The sequence below is a fragment of the Platalea leucorodia genome (genome assembly GCF_965183815.1).
Source record: "Platalea leucorodia genome assembly, chromosome: 4".
In the NCBI taxonomy this organism is placed as follows: domain Eukaryota; kingdom Metazoa; phylum Chordata; class Aves; order Pelecaniformes; family Threskiornithidae; genus Platalea; species Platalea leucorodia.
The window spans coordinates 72,635,204-72,655,073 of record NC_138826.1 but is presented as its reverse complement, the minus strand read 5'-3'; the positions used below and the strand labels follow the sequence as shown (position 1 = coordinate 72,655,073).

Below are 19,870 nucleotides of genomic sequence, written 5' to 3'. Positions count from 1 at the left end.
ACAGGTTTCCACAGATCCTTTTCATTGGAGTATCTTGGTTTGAGCTTTGGTCAATTGTATCTCGCGTGTTTTCTAACAGAGGTCTTTCCCAGAGTGAAATGTGGGCCTCGGATATCGTTCCTACAGTAGATCCAGGAGTGGCTTGAGAGTGTTGCAGGCTTCTCATTGTTGCATGTTTTAATGTGGTAGCAAAACACTTGATGACTCCCAGTATTAGCCATGGAGAATAGCTGGAGGGTAAGGATTGTTCTCTGTTGCTTTGCAAAATATTGTTGGAAGTTTGTTTCTTTAGGGGCACGTAAACAGACCCAGTTAGTAAATGACTGCAGGGAAATATTAATGCCGAAAATGCGCTCCAACTGGTAGTAGGCTTCTGACTTGTATTTTCTTGGAAGTGAGTGTTTCGTCTTACTTGCACTACCTAGAAGGTTGGAAAGTTGCAAGGAGAGGGGATACACTTCGATGCACCAGAAAGCAGGAGACAAATACTAAATTTTAATTGCTATTAAAACAGTGAATTTGAGCAGTGGTGTTGGTGTGACTGGGACATGTGGATGCTATACCTTTTTTTTCCCTCTTTCTTTTTCTCCCCCTTTAGGAGGGCTTTCGAGCTGCCGCTCTGCTGCTGAACAGCATGCAGTCCTTTCGGGAGCAAAGTAGTTACCACGGAAACCAGCAGAGCTACCCGCAGGAAGTGCACGGTTCATCCCGACTGGAAGAGTTCAGCCCACGCCAGCAGGCCCAGATGTTCCAGAGCTTCGGAGGAGGCGCTGGCAGTGGACGTCGTGGAGCAACAGGAGCCCCTACAGCAATGCCTGGTGAGAGCTCTGGCCATCAGAGCTACCAAGGTTTCAGAAAAGAAGCAGGAGAGTTTTACTATATGGCTGCCAACAAAGATCCAGTGGCGTCAGGAGGGCAGCAGCCACCTCAGCGCAGGCCTTCTGGACCAGTACAGAGCTATGGGCCCCCTCAGGGGAGTAGCTTTGGGAGTCAGTATGGAAGTGAGGGACATGTGGGCCAGTTTCAAACACAGCACTCGAGCCTTGGGGGTGTATCTCACTATCAACAGGATTATACTGGTCCTTTTTCTCCAGGGAGTGCCCAGTATCAGCAGCAGGCTTCTAGCCAGCAGCAGCAGGTGCAGCAGCTGAGACAGCAGATCTATCAATCTCATCAGCCTTTACCCCAGGCTTCCAGCCAGTCTGCTTCTAGCACCTCACACTTGCAGCCAATGCAGCGTCCATCCACCCTGCCTTCCTCTGCTTCTGGGTACCAGTTACGAGTGGGTCAGTTCAGCCAACACTATCAGCCGCCTTCGTCATCATCCTCCTCCTCTTTCCCCTCCCCGCAGCGTTTCGGCCAGTCAGGACAGAATTATGATGGAAGCTACAGCGTGAATTCTGGGTCGCAGTATGAAGGCCACGCTGTGGGTTCCAATGCACAGGCATATGGGACCCAGTCAAACTACAGCTTTCAGACTCAACCGATGAAAAGCTTTGAGCAGTCTAAGCTGCCCCAAAGTGGGCAGCAGGGGCAGCAGCAACAGCACCCACCTCAGCACGTAATGCAGTATTCAAATGCTGCCACCAAGCTCTCTCTTCAAAGTCAAGTGGGACAGTACAGCCAGACTGAAGTTCCTGTAAGGTCACCGATGCAGTTCCACCAAAACTTCAGTCCAATCTCTAATCCATCTCCTGCTGCATCTGTGGTTCAGTCTCCAAGTTGCAGCTCTACCCCTTCTCCACTCATGCCAGGTGGAGAAAATCTCCAGTGTGGGCAAGGCAACATGTCCATGGGTTCTAGAAACCGAATCCTGCAGATGATGCCTCAGCTTAGTCCTACGCCATCTATGATGCCAAGCCCCAATGCTCATGCAGGTGGATTCAAGGGTTTTGGGCTGGAAGGACTGCAGGAGAAAAGGCTCACAGATCCAGGGCTGAGCAGCCTGAGTGCTCTAAGTTCTCAAGTGGCCAATCTGCCCAACACAGTCCAGCACATGTTGCTCTCGGATGCCTTGGCACCTCAGAAAAAAAGTTCCAAAAGGTCGTCATCTTCAAAGAAGGCTGACAGCTGCACCAACTCAGAAGGCTCCTCCCAGGCAGAGGAGCAACTCAAGTCTCCCCTGGCAGAGTCCCTTGATGGTGGCTGTTCCAGTAGTTCAGAGGATCATGGGGAAAGGGTGAGACAGCTGAGTGGCCAGAGCACCAGCTCAGACACCACTTACAAAGGGGGTAACTTAGAGAGATCCAACTCCTCACCAGCACAAGGCTCTCAGAATGAGCCATCAAAACTCAGCAGCAGCCCTGCAGCTAGGGAAGATGTGGCCTCCCCTGATGGGAAGGAAGCTGTGGTGGCTGTGGAAAATGCCCCAAAAGTGAATGAAAAGGCAGTTGGGGTCATTGTCTCCCGGGAAGCCATGACAGGAAGAGTGGAAAAGTCAGGTGGACAAGATAAACCTGCACAAGATGATGCTTCCACAGCCGCTCAGGCACCAGCTAGCGCTAGTGGAGGGAAAGAAGCTGGGCATGCAGGCACACAGCCAGAAACTCAAGGAGGAAGTAAAGGGAGCAAAAGCGGAGATAACACTAACCATAATGGAGAGGGGAACAGCCAGCCTGGTCATGCAGTTGTTGGGCCAAATTTTCCTGCAAGAACAGAACCTTCCAAATCCCCTGGCAGTTTAAGATACAGTTACAAGGATAATATAGCAGCTGGTATACAGAGAAATATTGGTGGCTTTCCACAGTATCCTTCTGGTCAAGAAAAAGGGGATTTTCCAGGGCACAGTGAGCGCAAAGGCAGGAATGAGAAGTTTCCTAGCCTCCTACAGGAGGTCTTACAGGGGTACCACCATCATCCAGACAGAAGGTATTCTAGGAACGCACAGGAGCATTCTGGGATGGCTGGGAGTTTGGAGGGAGCCATGAGGCCCAATATCTTAATTAGTCAAGCCAATGAGTTGACCAATAGAGGCCTCTTAAATAAAAGCATGGGGTCTCTCCTGGAGGGCCCTCACTGGGGTCCCTGGGATAGGAAGTCTAGCAGCGCAGCTTCTGACATGAAGCAGATAAATCTAGCTGATTACCCTATTGCTAGAAAGTTTGATGTGGAGTCTCAGTCTTCTGCTCATGAAGGGGGAGCACTCTCGGAGAGGAGATCAGTGATCTGTGACATATCTCCATTAAGGCAACTTGTCAGAGATCCTGGCCCTCACCCAATGGGGCACATGGGTCCTGAGGCCAGAAGTGGAAGGAGTGAACGTCTTGCCCCTGGCTTGAGCCAGTCAGTAATACTCCCTGGTGGTTTAGTATCCATGGAAACAAAGATGAAAGCTCACAGTGGGCAAATAAAAGAAGAAGATTTTGAACAGTCGAAGAGCTCGGCTAGTCTCAATAATAAAAAAACAGGAGACCATTGTCATCCCGCTGGCATCAAGCATGAGTCTTTCCGAGGCAATGCCAGCCCTGGAGCTGCAGTCTCCGATGCTGCTCCAGACTACATTTCCCAGCAGGACAGCAGATCGACACAGATGAGACGAGCACCTGGCAGAACTGGAAGCAGCAGGGGTAAATCACCTTCTCAGTTTCAGGATCTTGCTGATAAGCTGAAAATGTCACCGGGCAGAAGCAGAGGCCCAGGGGCAGATCTGCATCACATGAACCCACACATGACACTATCGGAAAGAGTTAACAGGGGTTCCTTGCATTCTGCTTACCCTCAAAATTCAGAAGGTCCATCTTTGGCTTCAGCATATCACACAAATGCTAGGCCTCATGCTTTCGGTGACCCTAACCAGAGTTTAAATTCCCAGTATCATTACAAGAGACAGATATACCAGCAACAGCAAGAAGAATACAAAGATTGGGCAAGCAGCACTGCTCAGGGTGTGATTGCTGCAGCTCAGCACAGGCAGGAAGGAGCAAGGAAGAGCCCAAGACAACAGCAGTTTCTGGAAAGAGTAAGGAGTCCCTTAAAAAATGACAAGGATGGAATGATGTACCTTCAAGGTAGCTCTTACCATGATACTGGAAGCCAGGAAGCTGGGCGCTGCGTTATGGGGAGTGACAGTACTCAGAGCAAATGCACCGAACTAAAACATGGCAACCAGAAGTTGCAGCATCACGAATCTGGTTGGGACCTCTCTCGGCAAACTTCTCCTGCCAAAAGCAGTGGCCCTCTCGGAGCAGCCAACCAAAAAAGATTTTGCCCTCAAGAAAGTGATGGGCATCGACGAGAGGAATCTACAGATTTACCCAAGCCTAGTAATGCCATGCTCAGGCTCCCTGGCCAGGAAGACCAGTCTCCTCAAAATCCATTAATTATGAGGAGGAGAGTCCGTTCTTTCATCTCTCCTATCCCTACCAAAAGACAGCCACAGGATATGAAGAACAGTGGCAGTGAAGATAAAGGGCGACTGATGACTTCAGCAAAAGAAGGAGCTGATAAAACGTACAACTCCTATGCCCATTCATCTCAAAGCCAAGATGTTGGCAAGTCAGTTGCAAAGGGAGATTCCTTCAAGGACCTGCCAAGTCCTGATAATAGGAATTGCCCTGCTGTTTCCCTCACAAGCCCGGCTAAGACCAAAATATTGCCCCCAAGAAAGGGGCGAGGATTAAAACTGGAAGCTATTGTTCAAAAAATTACATCTCCCAATATTAGGAGAAGTGTTTCTACCAACAGTGCTGAAACTGGTGCGGATACTGTCACTCTTGATGACATCCTGTCCCTTAAGAGTGGACCTGAAGGAGGAAATGTGGCTGGACATGGACCAGAGGCTGAGAAGAGAAAAGGAGAGATGTCGGATCAAGTGGGGCCAGCAAGCCAGGATACAACTGTTGAAATCACTCTTCCAAGATCTTCAGAAGAGTGGCAAAGCAGTGAGGATGATAAAACCAAGAAAGAGGTCCCTGAAACTGCCAGTCTTGGTAAAGAAGGAGCAGGATCTATTGCAGCACCACCACCTTCTCAGAAGTCAGGTAGTCAAGGAAGGTCTGATGGATCTGTAAGCGGAGCTGGAACTCTGACCTTTTCCGACTCTAAAACAATTTCCCCTTCCAGTGTGTTTACTTCTGAACCAAATCTGAAGTCTGAGGAAAAAGATGGAGATGTGACAAACATTTCACCCAAGCCAGATGGTTTCCCTCCAAAGGGATATTTTCCCTCTGGAAAGAAAAAGGGGAGGCCAATTGGGAGCGTGAACAAGCAGAAGAAGCAGCAGCAGCAGCAGCAACAGCAGCAACTGCCACCACCCCCGCCGCCCCCACCAGTACCTTCACAGTCTTCAGAAGGGGTAGGTGGTGGTGAGCCAAAACCGAAGAGGCAAAGGAGGGAGAGGCGAAAACCTGCAGCACAGCCACGGAAGCGGAAGCCTAGACGGGCTGCTCCGATTGTGGAGCCTCAAGAACCAGAGATCAAACTTAAATATGCTACCCAGTCTGTAGATAAAACTGACTCCAAGAATAAGTCCTTTTTCCCTTATATTCATGTGGTAAACAAGTGTGAATTAGGCGCTGTGTGCACAATCATTAATGCGGAGGAAGAGGAGCAGAACAAATTGGTGAGGGGTCGGAAAGGACAGAGGTCTTCAACCCCCCCTCCTAGCAATGTGGAGAGCAAAGTGCTGCCCACCTCAACTTTCATGCTGCAGGGCCCTGTAGTAACAGAGTCTTCTGTCTTAGGGCATCTGGTTTGCTGCCTGTGTGGCAAATGGGCCAGCTATCGTAACATGGGTGACCTCTTTGGTCCTTTCTACCCCCAGGATTACGCAGCCACCTTGCCCAAGAACCCACCTCCAAAGAGGGCTACAGAAATGCAGAGCAAGGTCAAGGTACGGCACAAAAGCGCTTCTAATGGTTCCAAGACAGATACGGAAGAGGAGGAGGAACAGCAACAACAGAAGGAACAAAGAAGCCTAGCTGCTCATCCCCGCTTTAAGAGGCGGCACCGCTCTGAGGACTGTAGCGGAGCCTCTCGGTCACTTTCAAGGGGAGCTTCTTGTAAAAAAGTAACCACTGATGGTGGCAGTGGTGGTGAAAAGACTCCTTTGGACTCAAAACCCTCTATGCCCACTTCAGAAGGTGGCACTGAGCTGGAGTTACAAATTCCTGAACTACCTCTTGACAGCAATGAATTTTGGGTCCATGAGGGTTGTATTCTCTGGGCCAATGGGATCTACCTGGTCTGTGGCAGGCTCTATGGGCTGCAGGAAGCTGTGGAGATTGCAAGAGAGATGGTGAGTACCTAACCTTGCTACGCAAAATGATTTGTTTTCATTTGCAATATGTATACCATTTGGAATACCATTTTCCCTTGTTCTTCTCTCATGTCTTAAGCTATCATCTTTCATTTTAAGTAAATCTCTAGTGATGTCCTTTTGATGGCCTCGTTTAGATCTCTGCCACATTTGATCAGACAGATTTTTCAGGCATCAAGAAGCTGGATGCTCATTACCTACTAAAAGTTGTGGATGTCCAAAGGCTTTCTCACGACTACAATGATCTGTTTTTCTCCTCCTTATTCTATCCTGCTAGATATTTAATATTCTTTAGGGCTCTTCTTGGAGTCATACAGTGAAAGGACAAGTGGCAGCAGACACAAATTGCAACAAAGAAAATTCCAATTCAATATTTAGGCAAAAAATTTCACAGTGAAGGTGGTCAGACATTGGATTGAGGGATGGGGAATGACAGAGAAGCTGTGGAATCTGTTCTTGGAGATGCACACATGTGACTGGGCAAGGCCCTAAGCAACCCGCTTTAGCTCTGAAGTTGGATCTAGCTTCAAAGTTGGCTCTGCTTTCAGCAGGGGTCCCTTCCAACCTAAGCTATTCTGTGACTGTAATACATGCTGCACAACTGTAGGAGGACTTGCAGTCCTTACAAAATAAGGTGGATAGAGCAGAATCGCACAGACCTGTAAGCTTTAAATGAAACATGGATGGGTTTAGTATTGATGAATTCAATACGAATTATGCCACAAACCATACTGATAATTGGCTTTCTCCAAAGTGCGAGTATACAATGAGTGAGAAATACGTTAAACTAAAGCAGGGACAAAGGGAGAACTTTATTCATAACCACCTGGTTGTGGATGGAGACACTCGCTCTTGATTTTCTGAGACATAAGCTGACACTTTAAAACCACAGTTATGTGGCTTTCTTTGCCATCATCGGTGTGCTGCATCCCTTTATTTATGGTTACCTTTTGCATTATGCTTTCTGTCCTGGGCCAGTCCATGGAAGAGGCACTAGACTACTTTTTCCTGTTGCCTTCAGATTCTTCCTGTTCTTAACAGTGCTGGGATCCAGTTTTTATCTTCTCTTCACTCTGTATTGTTACATACAGCGTGCTCATTTCCTCCCCATGAGCTTTTCTCTCCAGCTTTGATTCCTGGCTTGTTCAGCATTTTCACTCGCTGTTCTTTGACAGTAATTACATGCTTCTTTGCCCTAACTTGATTTGGCCTGCATTCTTGTTTCTAGCCTCTCATTAAACAAAGTCAGTTAATTTCATTTGGTTTTCATCGAACCGTGCCAGCATGCTTGTTCTGATGCAACTGCTGAATTTCTTATCTCTGATAATTGCAAGGTTCTTTCGGGATCTCCACCACCATTTGGATTCTACTTGCAATGTGGCCATGCCTTCATATGTCTTGTAGTTCACCAGTATTTTGAATTTGCATAACTCCAGCCTGATTTTCCTGTTTTCAGGGTGTGTCTTTCATTTATGATTGTTGTTCTCCCAATAGCAAATGCCTTCTCTGCAAGTTCTCGAACCGCTTGAGTTGTCCTCCAGCTATCCTTTTTGTGTTCCTGTACCTGCAAAGGCGGGGGGTATGCCTGGTGGAAACATGCTACCCTAATAGGCTCTAATCAAACTTGAAAGAGTAGCCCATTATCCACAATATTGTTGTATGGATTTTGCATGTTGTTTGACATCTAGTTCTTTCTCTGCATGGGAGCTTGATAACTCTCTGACTGAGTACACTTTGGCCTACCCTTTATCACTTTCTTCCAACTGTTATGATCATCTTGTCACAAATAGAATTTTTTTCCCTCCTCTTCTTAACCCTTTCATCTGCCCTTAAGGCACCATACAAGAACATCTCCTTATCTCCCTTGAACCTTGTGTCCTTTCTCTCTGCCTCTTTTCTTTAATCACTTGCTCATAGTACCTGTAGACACGGGTGTTTCCTTTTTTTTTTTTTTTTTTTTAAAAAAAAGTGTACAAAATGCCCGTGGCCTCTCTTGCCTTTGCAACTACCTCTTAATTTCCTTTCCCTTTTTTCATCTCAAAATTCTTTGAGTGCGTTGTCTGGGGCTCTTGTCCTCCACTGCGGCTTTGATTGTGCTCTACTACAATTGTAATGAGTGTTTACGGTGGGCTCTTCCTAGCTAAAGTTCAGATCCAGTACTTCATTTTCCTTTCCCTGTCAGCTACATTTGTCACTATCAGCTGTGCTGCTCTTGAGGTGTTGTTCCACCATTGTTTCCTGTCTGTGTCCTCTTTTGATTACCTCTTTTCTTTCCACTGTTTTTTGCAGAGGCTGTCGTTTATTACTCCCAGCTTTTGTGTGGGGTTCACTGAAGTTCTGCTTGTGCTTTCCTTCCCTTTTATCTGGAATGCCATGCCTTTGGGTAGCTTTTGGTAACCTGGTCACATTTTTCCAGAGTCTTGTAGAGCTTTTTTTTTTGCTCCCGGTTCATGTACTTCTGCCACAAACTTAAAAATTGTTCTTGAATTCATGGTGAGTTCTCAGACTCTCAATTCAAAACATGGCTTTTAATCTATTTCATCCTTAATCCATCGTCTGCCATCTTGTTCTGATTTTCTTGTCACTCAGATTCACAATCTCATTTGATTTTAAAATTATTTCTTCCTGATCATTTCTATTTAAGGCTGTAAGAAATACTCCTTACTTTCTGTGTATGAGAAGTAATATGTAGCCTTTCAGTGCTCTCCACTGTTTTGTCTGGGTCCATTTTTAATCTAGTTATAAGACACTCAACTTTCAAAGGCAGGGACCATTTTCTTGTGTGTGCTTTGTTTTGTTAAGCCTTACAGAAACGCAGTAACAGGTGTCCTAGCTGAATGCTGAGCTGTTCTGCATTACATCCATAAGAGTAATCTATCTTTCTCTTTCATCTCTGTCACAAATAATGGCATAGGTTTTCTCCTAGTATTATTTTTTCCTTAACCTTTTTATCCTATTGTAGCAAATTGTAGTGCTGTATTTTTCTCTGGAAGCAGTATATCCTCCCCCCTTCAGTTACGAGAGGGTTACATGCAGCACAAAGATGACAGTCAGGGTATTCAGAGGTGTACCTGCCAGAAGCCATCCCCAGGCAGTGGAAAGGCTCTGTTGAACTAGACTCTCTTGCCCCGCTGCCTGAGGATAGCCTTCTGGCTCAGACAGCTGATTTCCTATGCCTGTTGCGTATGCTCGGTCTTTACCTCTTCCTTGCTTTGCAAGTGCATTTTCTTTTTGTTTCCTCTGACGTGCAGTTCATCTGTGTTTAGTGTCCTGGAAAAGCAGATGTGCAAACCATGTAGCTGCTTGCTAGCAGGAGAGAGTAGACAGATGTATGCACAAGCATACAGGAATCTAGGTCTTAAATATGGTCTAGGGTAAGGAAAGACATTAGTTTATGGCAGATGAAAGGTCATGAGCCTGGAAGTGAATAATTCATGTCTGTAACACATTTGGTGCAAATGAAATACTGCCATAATTCAAAATATAGGTAAACTGTTTGCAATACCCACAAAGGGTAAATATGCACCAAATTTAAACTGAATCCATACCATTAAGCGAGTTGAAATATTTTCTTTAGAGATCTGTCTCTATTGTTGCTTATGCAGCATCCTAGTATAGAAATAAGAAACTTCTAGTCAAACACCATAAACCATCGAACCATGATGCAGAGGTAGTGGCATAAGTAACCTGCCCTGCATTTCTTCTTCTCACACACACTCACCTGTTTTTTCTCACATGGAAGCTTATTATAGATCCAGCCTCCCACACACCCCACACACACCCCCATTTCTTGTTTGCCTTCCAGAATCAGGAAGGAATTTAAAGCATTTTTCTTGCTATGTGAAGTTTTCTGTTCCTTATATGAATAAATGTCTGTGTCTTATTGCAGTTTTTTTGAGAACAGCCCCATAGCCAATCTCAGGGAAGGCTTAGGACATATGTGAGGTTGCTGAAAGATCAACTTGTACCAGATGCTCTAGAAGAATTTGAGATGAGAAGGTATTATCTTAAAAAGGTTTATCAAACTGTGAAGTGACTCTTACGAGCTTTGAGCTTTCCTTAAAGTCTGATTTCACCCTAGACTGAAAATGGTGTGAATGTATTTTCTTCTAAGTGGCAAAAAGGTGTTCCTCTTGCTCTGGCCACTCCAGAGGGCTTCTTGGTTCTGAGAATGTGAATAGCTGATGCAGATGAATTGGGCTGCTTCAGATGCAGAATGGCTTAATCCTTCTCCTAATTTTGAAGTTCCAAGTAGATACCCCAGCAGATGGACCTACCTGCCAAGTAGTGGGTCTTCCTCTCTTAAACTGCTTGTTAAACCATACTGAGGGTGCTAACTAGCCTTCCTGCAGGTTTTTTTGGACATTTTTTGTTCCAAGGCTAATGAAATCTTGAACTGAAAAAATGCCATCTCCCTGGCGCTGGATGATCCTGTTGCTGATAGAATGCTTTCTTTCAAATGTCGAAGGTGGCCACGTTTTGGACTAGGTAAAGCAGATTATAAGTCATTTGGCACAAGACCTTTGCCTTATGATACTAGGAATCTTACAGCAGGTATTCCTGCAGCACGTTTGAAAATATATCCGTATTCTTCCTCTGGAAATTTTTTTTCTCTCTTCTTACAGTCATGTCAACCATTTCTTTGCATTTATAGATTTGGAAAACTAACAGTTGCATGCAGTTTGCTATAAATACCTTTAAGGAAACAGTTTCCTACCTTGTTTGTTTTCTCATTGTTTTCCTATTCATGAGAAACTCGTTTTCATGCAAGATGAAATCTTGGTTATCTTTGAAACTGGCAAAATTATGAAGTCACTTTGGTAGTTGTCAGCAGATTTAATGTTCAAAAGAATTGATGGTCTTTATTCTCAGTATTTAAGAAGCTGTAAGTGAAGGGAAGAACAATGCAGAGAACATTCTTTGTGTTAGGTTGAGTTGCAGAATCTGAGAGGATAGTTCCACTATTGTTTTCTAAAAAGCTGTTCACTAGGAGGTGGTATGCTGTTTCTTGGGAAATTTTTAATTTTTTTTTGTAAAATGCTTTTTTTCCAAGGCAGAGGCTCTGGCCTAGTACAGGTATTACTTCTGGGGCTTTTTTTGGTTTTGTTTGGTGTCTGTCGTCCCGTCGTTCCGCCCCCCCCATCAGAATTGACCTTGCTGAAGGTAAACCTGCCTCTTGTTTCTGCTGACAGTGCTCTGTGAAAGGAAAACTTGTTTATCCCCTTTTTAAAGATCCCTTTTAAAAGGTCTAAAGAATTTAATGCTTTTCTCATCAATCTCTGCTTCATTCCCAGCTTGAGAAATCTTTTAATCCTTGTACATGGAAAAGAAGTCCTTGGAACCTGTTTTCTTTGTTGCTTCTTATTGAAAGGATCATCTTGGGTTTCAGTCAGGAGAACTTCAGAGTAACAAGCAGTGAAGGGTAAAATCTGCCCATCATCTACAGTATAATGGAAGGAGATTCTGGGCTTTCTCTCACCAATCTGGAATTTTGTCAGTCCGACTCTACATGGATTATCTTTCAAAGCCTGCTGCTTACCTGAAGAGGAGAAATCTACCTGCTTTAGGACTGTTAACAAGCTTGCTCAGAAGGTCAGACTGACTTTGGAGAAAGTTCCTAAAAAACGCATATGGGCTCACAGAAGTTCACAACCTAAATGCATGTCTCTCTGCAAGTTGATACTTAAATATTTGAATTTTTCATTACTGTTGGGCAGTGGCAGCCTTCTGGCTCACGGTGAGTGTGCCTTTGTTAATTTGTAGGGCTGGAGGTAGGTTTGCATATGCTATCCAGATTTCACGGAGAACAACTTCTGGTTTCGCACCCAGAAGTTGTCCTTGACCACTTCAGACTCCTGCTGGTTGATCTCCCAGAGTATCTTATCTGTGGAAATCTGTACCATAGAGGAAATAAGGATTGCCTATCTATAATATTTTGTTTACTCTGTTGCTTTCATTAGAACCATTTTCTTTTGTTTACCTCTACCATTATGGACCCTAGCTGTAAATTGGGTAAAGAAAGGTGCCTAGAGGGATCACTAGGAATTAAGCTATTTATATTCTCAGATTTGGGAAATCAAAGCCTAACAAAAATGCTCCTACACGCTGTAAGTAATTGCTTTTAAAAGGTTCCTAACTGTGTGGCTAATCAAATGCCTAAGCTGGGGAATCAGCATGAACTGAGAAAACTGTGGAAGGTTAGCTACCCCTGGCAAAACAAAGCAAAACAGTATCTAGCCCCAGAAACCTGAGTAGTGTAGTGCCACGAGTCTGATGGTGTCAGTTTATTCTGAATGTCTTGTTTGGCGCAGATGTGCTTTGTTATCCCTAAGCCAGGCTAGGAGCTAGTTGCTGTCAAGAGGGGTGATCCTACTTTATCCTCTTTGCAAGCTGCTTGTTCCCACTGTTTCCCTTGTGCTAGATCTACTAACTGTGCACTTGCACAGTGGGTTGATTTTTAGCTAGCTAATCCATCAGAAGACTAGCTTGGAGTGGTGGAGGATCTCTGTGCCAGATCAGCCATCTGAATCCGCTTACTCTCTGAACCATGTTTCCTGTGTCTGACAGGGAGGGCCCTTTCCACTGGTAATTACAACCAAGATCAAGTTAGCTATAACACAAAATTGTGCCCAGGTGACAGCACCACTTGAAAAGTCTTTTAGGCCCATGGTGCTACTGTTTCTAACTGTTGGGAGATGAATGCTGACCTTTTATTCATTATCCTTCTTTTTAGAGAAGAAAAATGTGCAGAACCTGACTCCCCCCCCCCCCCCCCAAAAAAAAAGCGCCCCTCAAGTGAAGTTCTGCATCAGGTCAGGGTTCAGCTGAAATAATAATCTGCTGCTTCAAAGACTACATGCCTGACAAACACAGGAAGGAAAACCTGTGTTTCTTACACCCAGACCTGTGATAGTAGGGAGAAATTTCCAGAGTAGAAAGAAGTGATGCTGGAGCTTGTTAATTTTTCACCATGGGGAAAGAGAAACCAGTAACAAATTTAAAAACTGCCTGTTAGCAGTGGTTGAAAAAAGGGTGTATTGAGAACATTGTCTGCTTATTTTTATCTCTGGCAACAGCTTTTAGTATGCTTTAACCCCTCAAGTGAGGAGCGCCACAGAATCTTGAGGCACCTTCTACAGTTACCCTTAAAGTGGTTGAGTTCTTAGTTTTCATTGACAGGCTGTGTCCAAACACCTTGTTGCCTGAGCTGAAAATGTGCTCACTTTCTTGAAGACAGTCCTTAGCACAATTAGTTTAACATTCGTTTTCATTCCTCAGGAAATGGCAGCATCTTTAATACTCTTCTGCAGTGTTACAAAAATAAGGAAGCATGAAATTTTGGGTGGAGAAGAAATTCTGAAAGACAGGCTGAATAATGAACTTCAGATTCGGTTTTCTTGGAAAGCCACTGCCATCTGCTACGCTACTGAAACTCTCTGTGCTGTCGTGACTCTTGGTCTGTAAGAGTGTGCCGCCATAGAGATGAGAACTGGGTAGGAGCCCCTGTTGTATCTCAGTTCATCACCGTCCTCTGGTAGGGATCTAGAAGTGTGAATGACTAGTCCTACAGCACTTTGTAGCTCACAGTAACTCTGTATATTGGTATCACAAGCCTCAAAGGCCAAAGAGGTGAGCAGACAGAATCCACATCTACATTTCTGATGCATATATTTCAGTATCTTGAGTGACTGGAAGCCATGAATTACATTTGTGAAATGAAGCTGGCTTTCCTTGGCTTTATTGTGAGTAGAAATGAGGTAAAACTGGCACAGCGTATTGGTGATCATGGATTGTAGATGGCAGGAAGTACAGTTTAGTTGAGGCCTTAAACGTAAAGATGGTACTGGGAGGACAGGAAAGATTTCTACAGTATCGACCTTTTTGAATGAGGGCAGAGAGAAAATGAAGAGTAGGCAGGGAAGTAATTTCTGTGCAGACTCCTTTGCCACTAGTTTATCCCAAAGTATGGGCATTATGTCTGTGCTTGCATGTGGTTTTATATTTTACTGTTTGTCTAGCATGTGGAGTGAGGAAAGCGGAAAACAGATTTACTGACAATAGAGCATTGGGAAAGAATAGGATGTTTAACCACTTACATTAGTTGTAGCCAGGAGCACTGGAAACTTGTATGTAAAAAGGAGCTTGCTCATTCCATAGTTGTGGCCTTTTCTATAAAGCGTCAGGGATCCTTGAAATCTATGTACAATTTTTGTTTAAAAATACGTTTCAGTAACTTTAATTTCTAAGAAGCTCTTCCAAATGTGAATGGGGCCTTCTCTGTGCAGGAGATTTCTAAACAAAGCTTTAAAGCTTTTTGTCTGGCTATCCACAAGCTCACACAATCCTTTTCAAGATTTAAGTTGCTTGTTATTGTAGAGGTGCCAAACTCTTGCTAAATTCTCAGTAGCGAGTGAATACAATCCACTTATGTGTCATTTTAGCTTGACTCTTTTTAAGCTGTGCTGACAAAAATGTTGTTAAGATTCCCCAAAATTCGGGAGGATGGTTGTTGTGCTGTTTGTGTTTTGTTTTGTTAACTTAAACTGAAGTACCTTTTTTAACTTAAACTCATTCCAGATGGTAGTCACTTGAGCTGTATCCCCTTAACTTCACTAGAAGAGTGCTGCTAACAAATAAGTGTTGAAAGACATTCAAGAACTTTAGAAGTTTATTCTGCTCCATGCTTCTGTGTTTAAAATGGCCTATATTTGATTACAAATAGGCAAAAATGCAAACCTTAAAAATATTTTCCCTGATTTTGAAAAGATTATTACTTCTTAATCTTTCTTTGCTTGTTCAATTTGATAAGAGGCTAATTTCTGGAGGTAAGAATTCATGACTTTCTGTTATATAATATTGTATGGATTATTAGAATTAGATTCTATCTTTTTTAAGACTTTTTAAATAAAAAAATTTACAGTTTCTCCATTTTATTTTTAAAATAAATGTTATCCCAAATCCTTTGATCACTGAATAAGCAAAAATAATGCTTCAACCATACCAGTGTTCTACCATTCATAATAAAGGAAAGCTCTTCAAATGCTGCAATACAAAACCAAGTTCGTTAAAAAAAAAAAAAAAAAAAAAAAAAAAAAAAAAAAAAAAAAAAAACACAACGAACTATGTAAGCCTAGTGTTTTGTGCAGTAGCCAGACTGGGGTAGGAATGGTGCAGGCAAAACTGAGACACTTACTGATGGTGGTGTGAGATTTTTTTAAAATACAATATAGAAAGCAGTTTTTAAACTTTTTTTTTCAAAATTAAATTTTCATCTATCTGCCCGTTACAAACCTAGTTATATAACCCCAATATATTTTTTAATTAGAGAAATATGCTCTGGAAGAGGTTAGATTAATTTCCCTAGATTTAGAAAGATTAGTAAAAATAAAACTGAAGTATAATGAGTATTCATGTAATAATGTTAGAAACTACAGCAAAATTAATACTCAGTTTCTGCCTTGAAGGATGCTACTCTGCAGATACAAGAACTGGAGAAAAGAGGTTCTGTCTGTGCTGCACACTTTGCCTGAGGTTATGGAAGAAGCTGGGAACAGAGTTTGGGTTCTCTGAATCTTAAAACCATCCTTTTCAGCTAATCTAAACTATGCTAGTCGTACACTGTTCTGCTCTGGGTAGTGTTTATTTCTTTCTTGGCAGCGGAAAGATTTTTCAAACAATTTCATACACTTAGCTGGACTCCGTGTGAAGTATAGGATAGTCTTCATGGATAGAGCACTTTGGAAGAAAGTTATTAATGAGCCTTCATTGTTACGGATTGGATCTCAGCCAGCTGCTTAGTGATTAAAGTTTAATTGCATGATGATTAGTTTTCATTAGTAAGCAATTAGCATTTAACAGCAGTCTTGTATTGCTAAAGCTATGGGTGAGCATAAGTGGCTTGAGCCATGTTGAGAAGGTATGTGACTGGAGCACAAAGCACCGGGCCCAAAGGTGTTTGGGGAATATGGGGGTGGAAATTCTGATGGTAGTTGCCCTCAACAGCTCTCTCCTGCTGCAGCCTTGAGTCAGGAGTGGGAAATGGAGCAACTGGCTGAAACAGCACAGCTTGGACATAGGGCACAGAGACTGGATGTGGATTAGCCCTCATGTAGGGAGTTAACGAAAATAATTGTCTTCCTCAAAGGGCCCTTTGAAGTTCTGAGTTGCTCTCACAGTAATGCTGGTTTTCATAGTCTTATCCCACTCCTTGCCACAACTAAACCTCTTTTCTCAGAATCCCCCCCTGAACTTGATGAAATTCCCTTTTTTTACTGTGATAGCAGTGCTCTACTGCCTTGTGCCACAGTGGGGTAAATTAGGGGAAAGATGAGTGCAGGGCAAGGACTGGAGGAAGTGGAATAAGATGAGGGGAGAGGGAGGTAGGAATATAGCAAAAGGTCAAGGCTCCTTTGCTGTTAAACGTACAAAAGAGTGAAGAGTGTCCCTTGTAAACCACTTCTGCTCCACTAAGGAGTCTGTGAAGATGAAATATGGTGGTAATTTCGTCTAGGCTAAGTTAGGGTTGTTAGAAGCCATTCTTCTCCTCAACGCCTCCCCTTCTGCTAGCACTACTGCTTTGTGACTGAACCAGGTCAGGTAGCTGATCTGGCCAGCAAATTCCTCCCCCACCCCATTTTTATCAAGCTAATTTTTTGGCTGGACCAGCTTTATTGACCCTTAGCGTCAGTACTGATACAGGAAAATTCCCCAGCTAGGGATAGGAGGGGGCAGCAGGTTGTGCAAGTACAACCTGATGTCTTAAAATGGTCTGGAAGTAAGTGGGCTTCTCAAGACCATGCCTTCAGATTGGAAGTTTTTCTAGAACAATGTTACTAATTACACAAACTAGTAAAGTCAATAAAAGGTACATTTTAAAATTTATCTAAGGTGGTTCTCAAATGTATATAGCTTTGCAGCATTTATTACTGATGTCAAGTGTAACCATCTAGTTGTCTAGACATATGAAAAGGTAGGGGGTTTTCTTTATTATTATTACTCCATGATGTGGAAGCACTAGGGACTGCATGCTCCCTGCCCTCTTCTGGCCTAATTTGCCAGCCAGAGTAACCTAAAGCAGGCACTTCTCTTCAGTTAAAAGGACTAAAATAGCTGCAGTTTCTTTTGAGAAATTCTAGCAGTGCTCAGGGTGTGACTTTAATCATGTAGATCTACTTAAATTGTCTTCAGGCTTGCTGAACTGTTGCTAAGAGTAGACATAACAGCGTAGGACTTAGCTTAAAATACCAGCCCTAGTCAAGACACAAAGACCGTGGTGAGCGGCAAAGCCCGCCCAGGGCTCTGCGTGCTGCAGCTGCGCTCTTCCAGTACCTGAGCTACCAGTGGTAAAAATAGATTGCCGAGGTCTGGTTGCACAACCGATCGTAGCATAGATACACTTAAGTCTTAGCTCAACCAGCTAATTGTTGTCTGTGTCCTAAGCTTTCCTTCTCTTCGGGAAAATATTAAAGGTAGATGTTAAAAACTGGTTGTGTAGTCTTTACTTATTAATGATTGGGTTTTTTCTCTTTCTAGCTCCTTGCATGTTTTCTTTTGATTTATGCATAGGTCTCTTAGTTCTAACTCAGCTGTATGTTTGTCTTTTTCTCATGGCTTATCATTTCACAAAATGTGGCTTTGTTGGTACTTTGCACTATACTGCTATTAATTGCAGCTTTTCTTGCATCTCTGACTCCTTTATTCTTACTGAGAACTCACGCTTGCCAAGTTTCAGAAAGTTATTGATGATTAAAGGAGACTGTCCAGCTTCATAAAAGACTTACTACTAAGGGAGGGGGGAAAAGGAGGAGGGTGTCCTGGCATGAATCTCTGAAATGGGGACTTTCTCTAAGGGACACTGCTGCTTGATGTGAAACTTAAAAGGGAAGGGGGGAAAAAAAGAGGGGGTGGGGGAAGATGGGAGGGAAAGGCAACTTGGTGTACTTGAGTTCAGGATTGAGAGCTGTGAACTTCTCAGACTTTGTGCCTGCGCTGTTAAAAATTCCCTATGTGGCCTTTGATAAGTCAGTTAATTATTCTGTAATTTAGGATTTAAAACTGCTTATTTTGTGACCATTAAGATAAATTTGTAGGGTGCTTTGAAAATTGAAAGTACAGTATGTGTTTAAATTGTCAGATGTTCTCAATTAAGTTGGAAGATTAGGGAGCTGATACAAGGTTGCATGTTTTAGTTGCACAGATGTAATGGGAGGAAGCTAAGTTTAAAGTTTGTTCATGTATCATTTAGAGTCAGGTCAGCAGAAGATAATAAAAATGTTTTGTTATGTGTTCATCTGATGTTAGCTTTCTCTTTTCTTCTAGAAAGTTAAAATGCTGAAGATCCTAACTTGAATGTACTGGTACCATATGTAAATTCATTATTATATTTAATTGTTAAGTGTTTTCTGGGGGAATGACTCTTCAGGTTAAATTTAATCACTAAAATGTCAAGGTTGACACAATGCATAACCAATGCTTTCCAGAAAACAAAAATTTTTTTTAGATGTTAATTTTAGGGAATTGTTTAGGTTAGATTAGGAAAATTCCAGTACCCACATTATAGGTACATAAAACTATTTTACGAGGTTTTAATGCAGTCTTAACTCCTATACTTAAATTTAATTATTCCTCCTTTGAAGTGTCACACATTATCATTGGGGAGAATAAGGATTCTTTAGTGGTGCCACATGGTACTATTCCTCTAAGAAGAAATCTGCAGAGACAGTTCCTGGGGAACAGGAGTTTTGAAGAGCTATCAGTAAATTCAGTTTTCTGGACAAATAGCTTCAAAGGTAATGCCAAAAGAAGAATTTTCTGTTCCGAGTCTCTGAAGCTGTCTAACAAAGAAGACTTTACTGCTGACTTACACTTCTGCTTTTGGGCTACAGCCTTCAGAAGACGGAGGAATAAGAAGTGAGAAGAGGGTGTGCCTGTGTAGAATAAATGAAAAACAAAACAGAAATGCCTCTATCCTTCAATTTCTGCCTCAGGTGAAAGAAGATTGAAATTTCTCTTAGATCTTGCACAGTGACTTATTTCTAGTAGTCTGTGGCTCATACCAGTCCTTTTTATCTTAGTATAGATTGATCTAGATTTATGAAAACTGAAGATGTGGCTTGCAAATAATCAGATAATGTTATTGCCTTTATCACAATTCAGCAGTGTTCTGAGCCCAAAAAAAATCTTCATTAGGGGGTTCCCCAACCCCCCCCCAATCTGGGGAGAACCACACAGCTCTTTAATACTTAGATGGAGGAAGTTCTTCCCCCCAGGAGAACAACATCAAGTCTGTCCTTTAAGGAAACTACTGACACTACCTCAGCTGCTTTGTAATATCCAGCTGGAATGCCATCCGGCCTTGGACTTCTGCTGCTATTTATATTTGCTGCCACTTCTAAACTTCTGCTAGCTCATACGAAGTTTTCCTGTGTCGTGTGTCTCTGGCAAGCCTCCTGACCCTAGATATTTTTGAATAAATTCTGTTCAGAATTCATGAAAAGTAGCTATTATTGTAATGGGCAGTTTGTTTAAGCAGCACATATATCATTATGGTTTGTAGGTTTTTTTCCCTGATGATTATTGAATAGTGAAATAACATATTCCTCTTTAAACCCACTC

The 19,870-nt window shown here is 42.9% G+C and overlaps 1 protein-coding gene across 8 annotated transcripts in view; it reads left to right on the top strand.

Moving 5' to 3' along the window:
- Positions 1-19,870, top strand: part of TCF20 (transcription factor 20) — a 131,645-nt gene that overhangs the window by 86,739 nt on the left and 25,036 nt on the right. For all 8 annotated transcript variants that reach the window (XM_082310470.1, XM_082310469.1, XM_082310471.1 and 5 more), the window contains one exon: positions 599-6,235. In XM_082310470.1, the coding sequence (XP_082166596.1) occupies positions 635-6,235 (5,601 nt within the window). In that variant the 5' untranslated portion in view covers positions 599-634. The remainder of the gene's footprint in view (positions 1-598; positions 6,236-19,870) is intronic.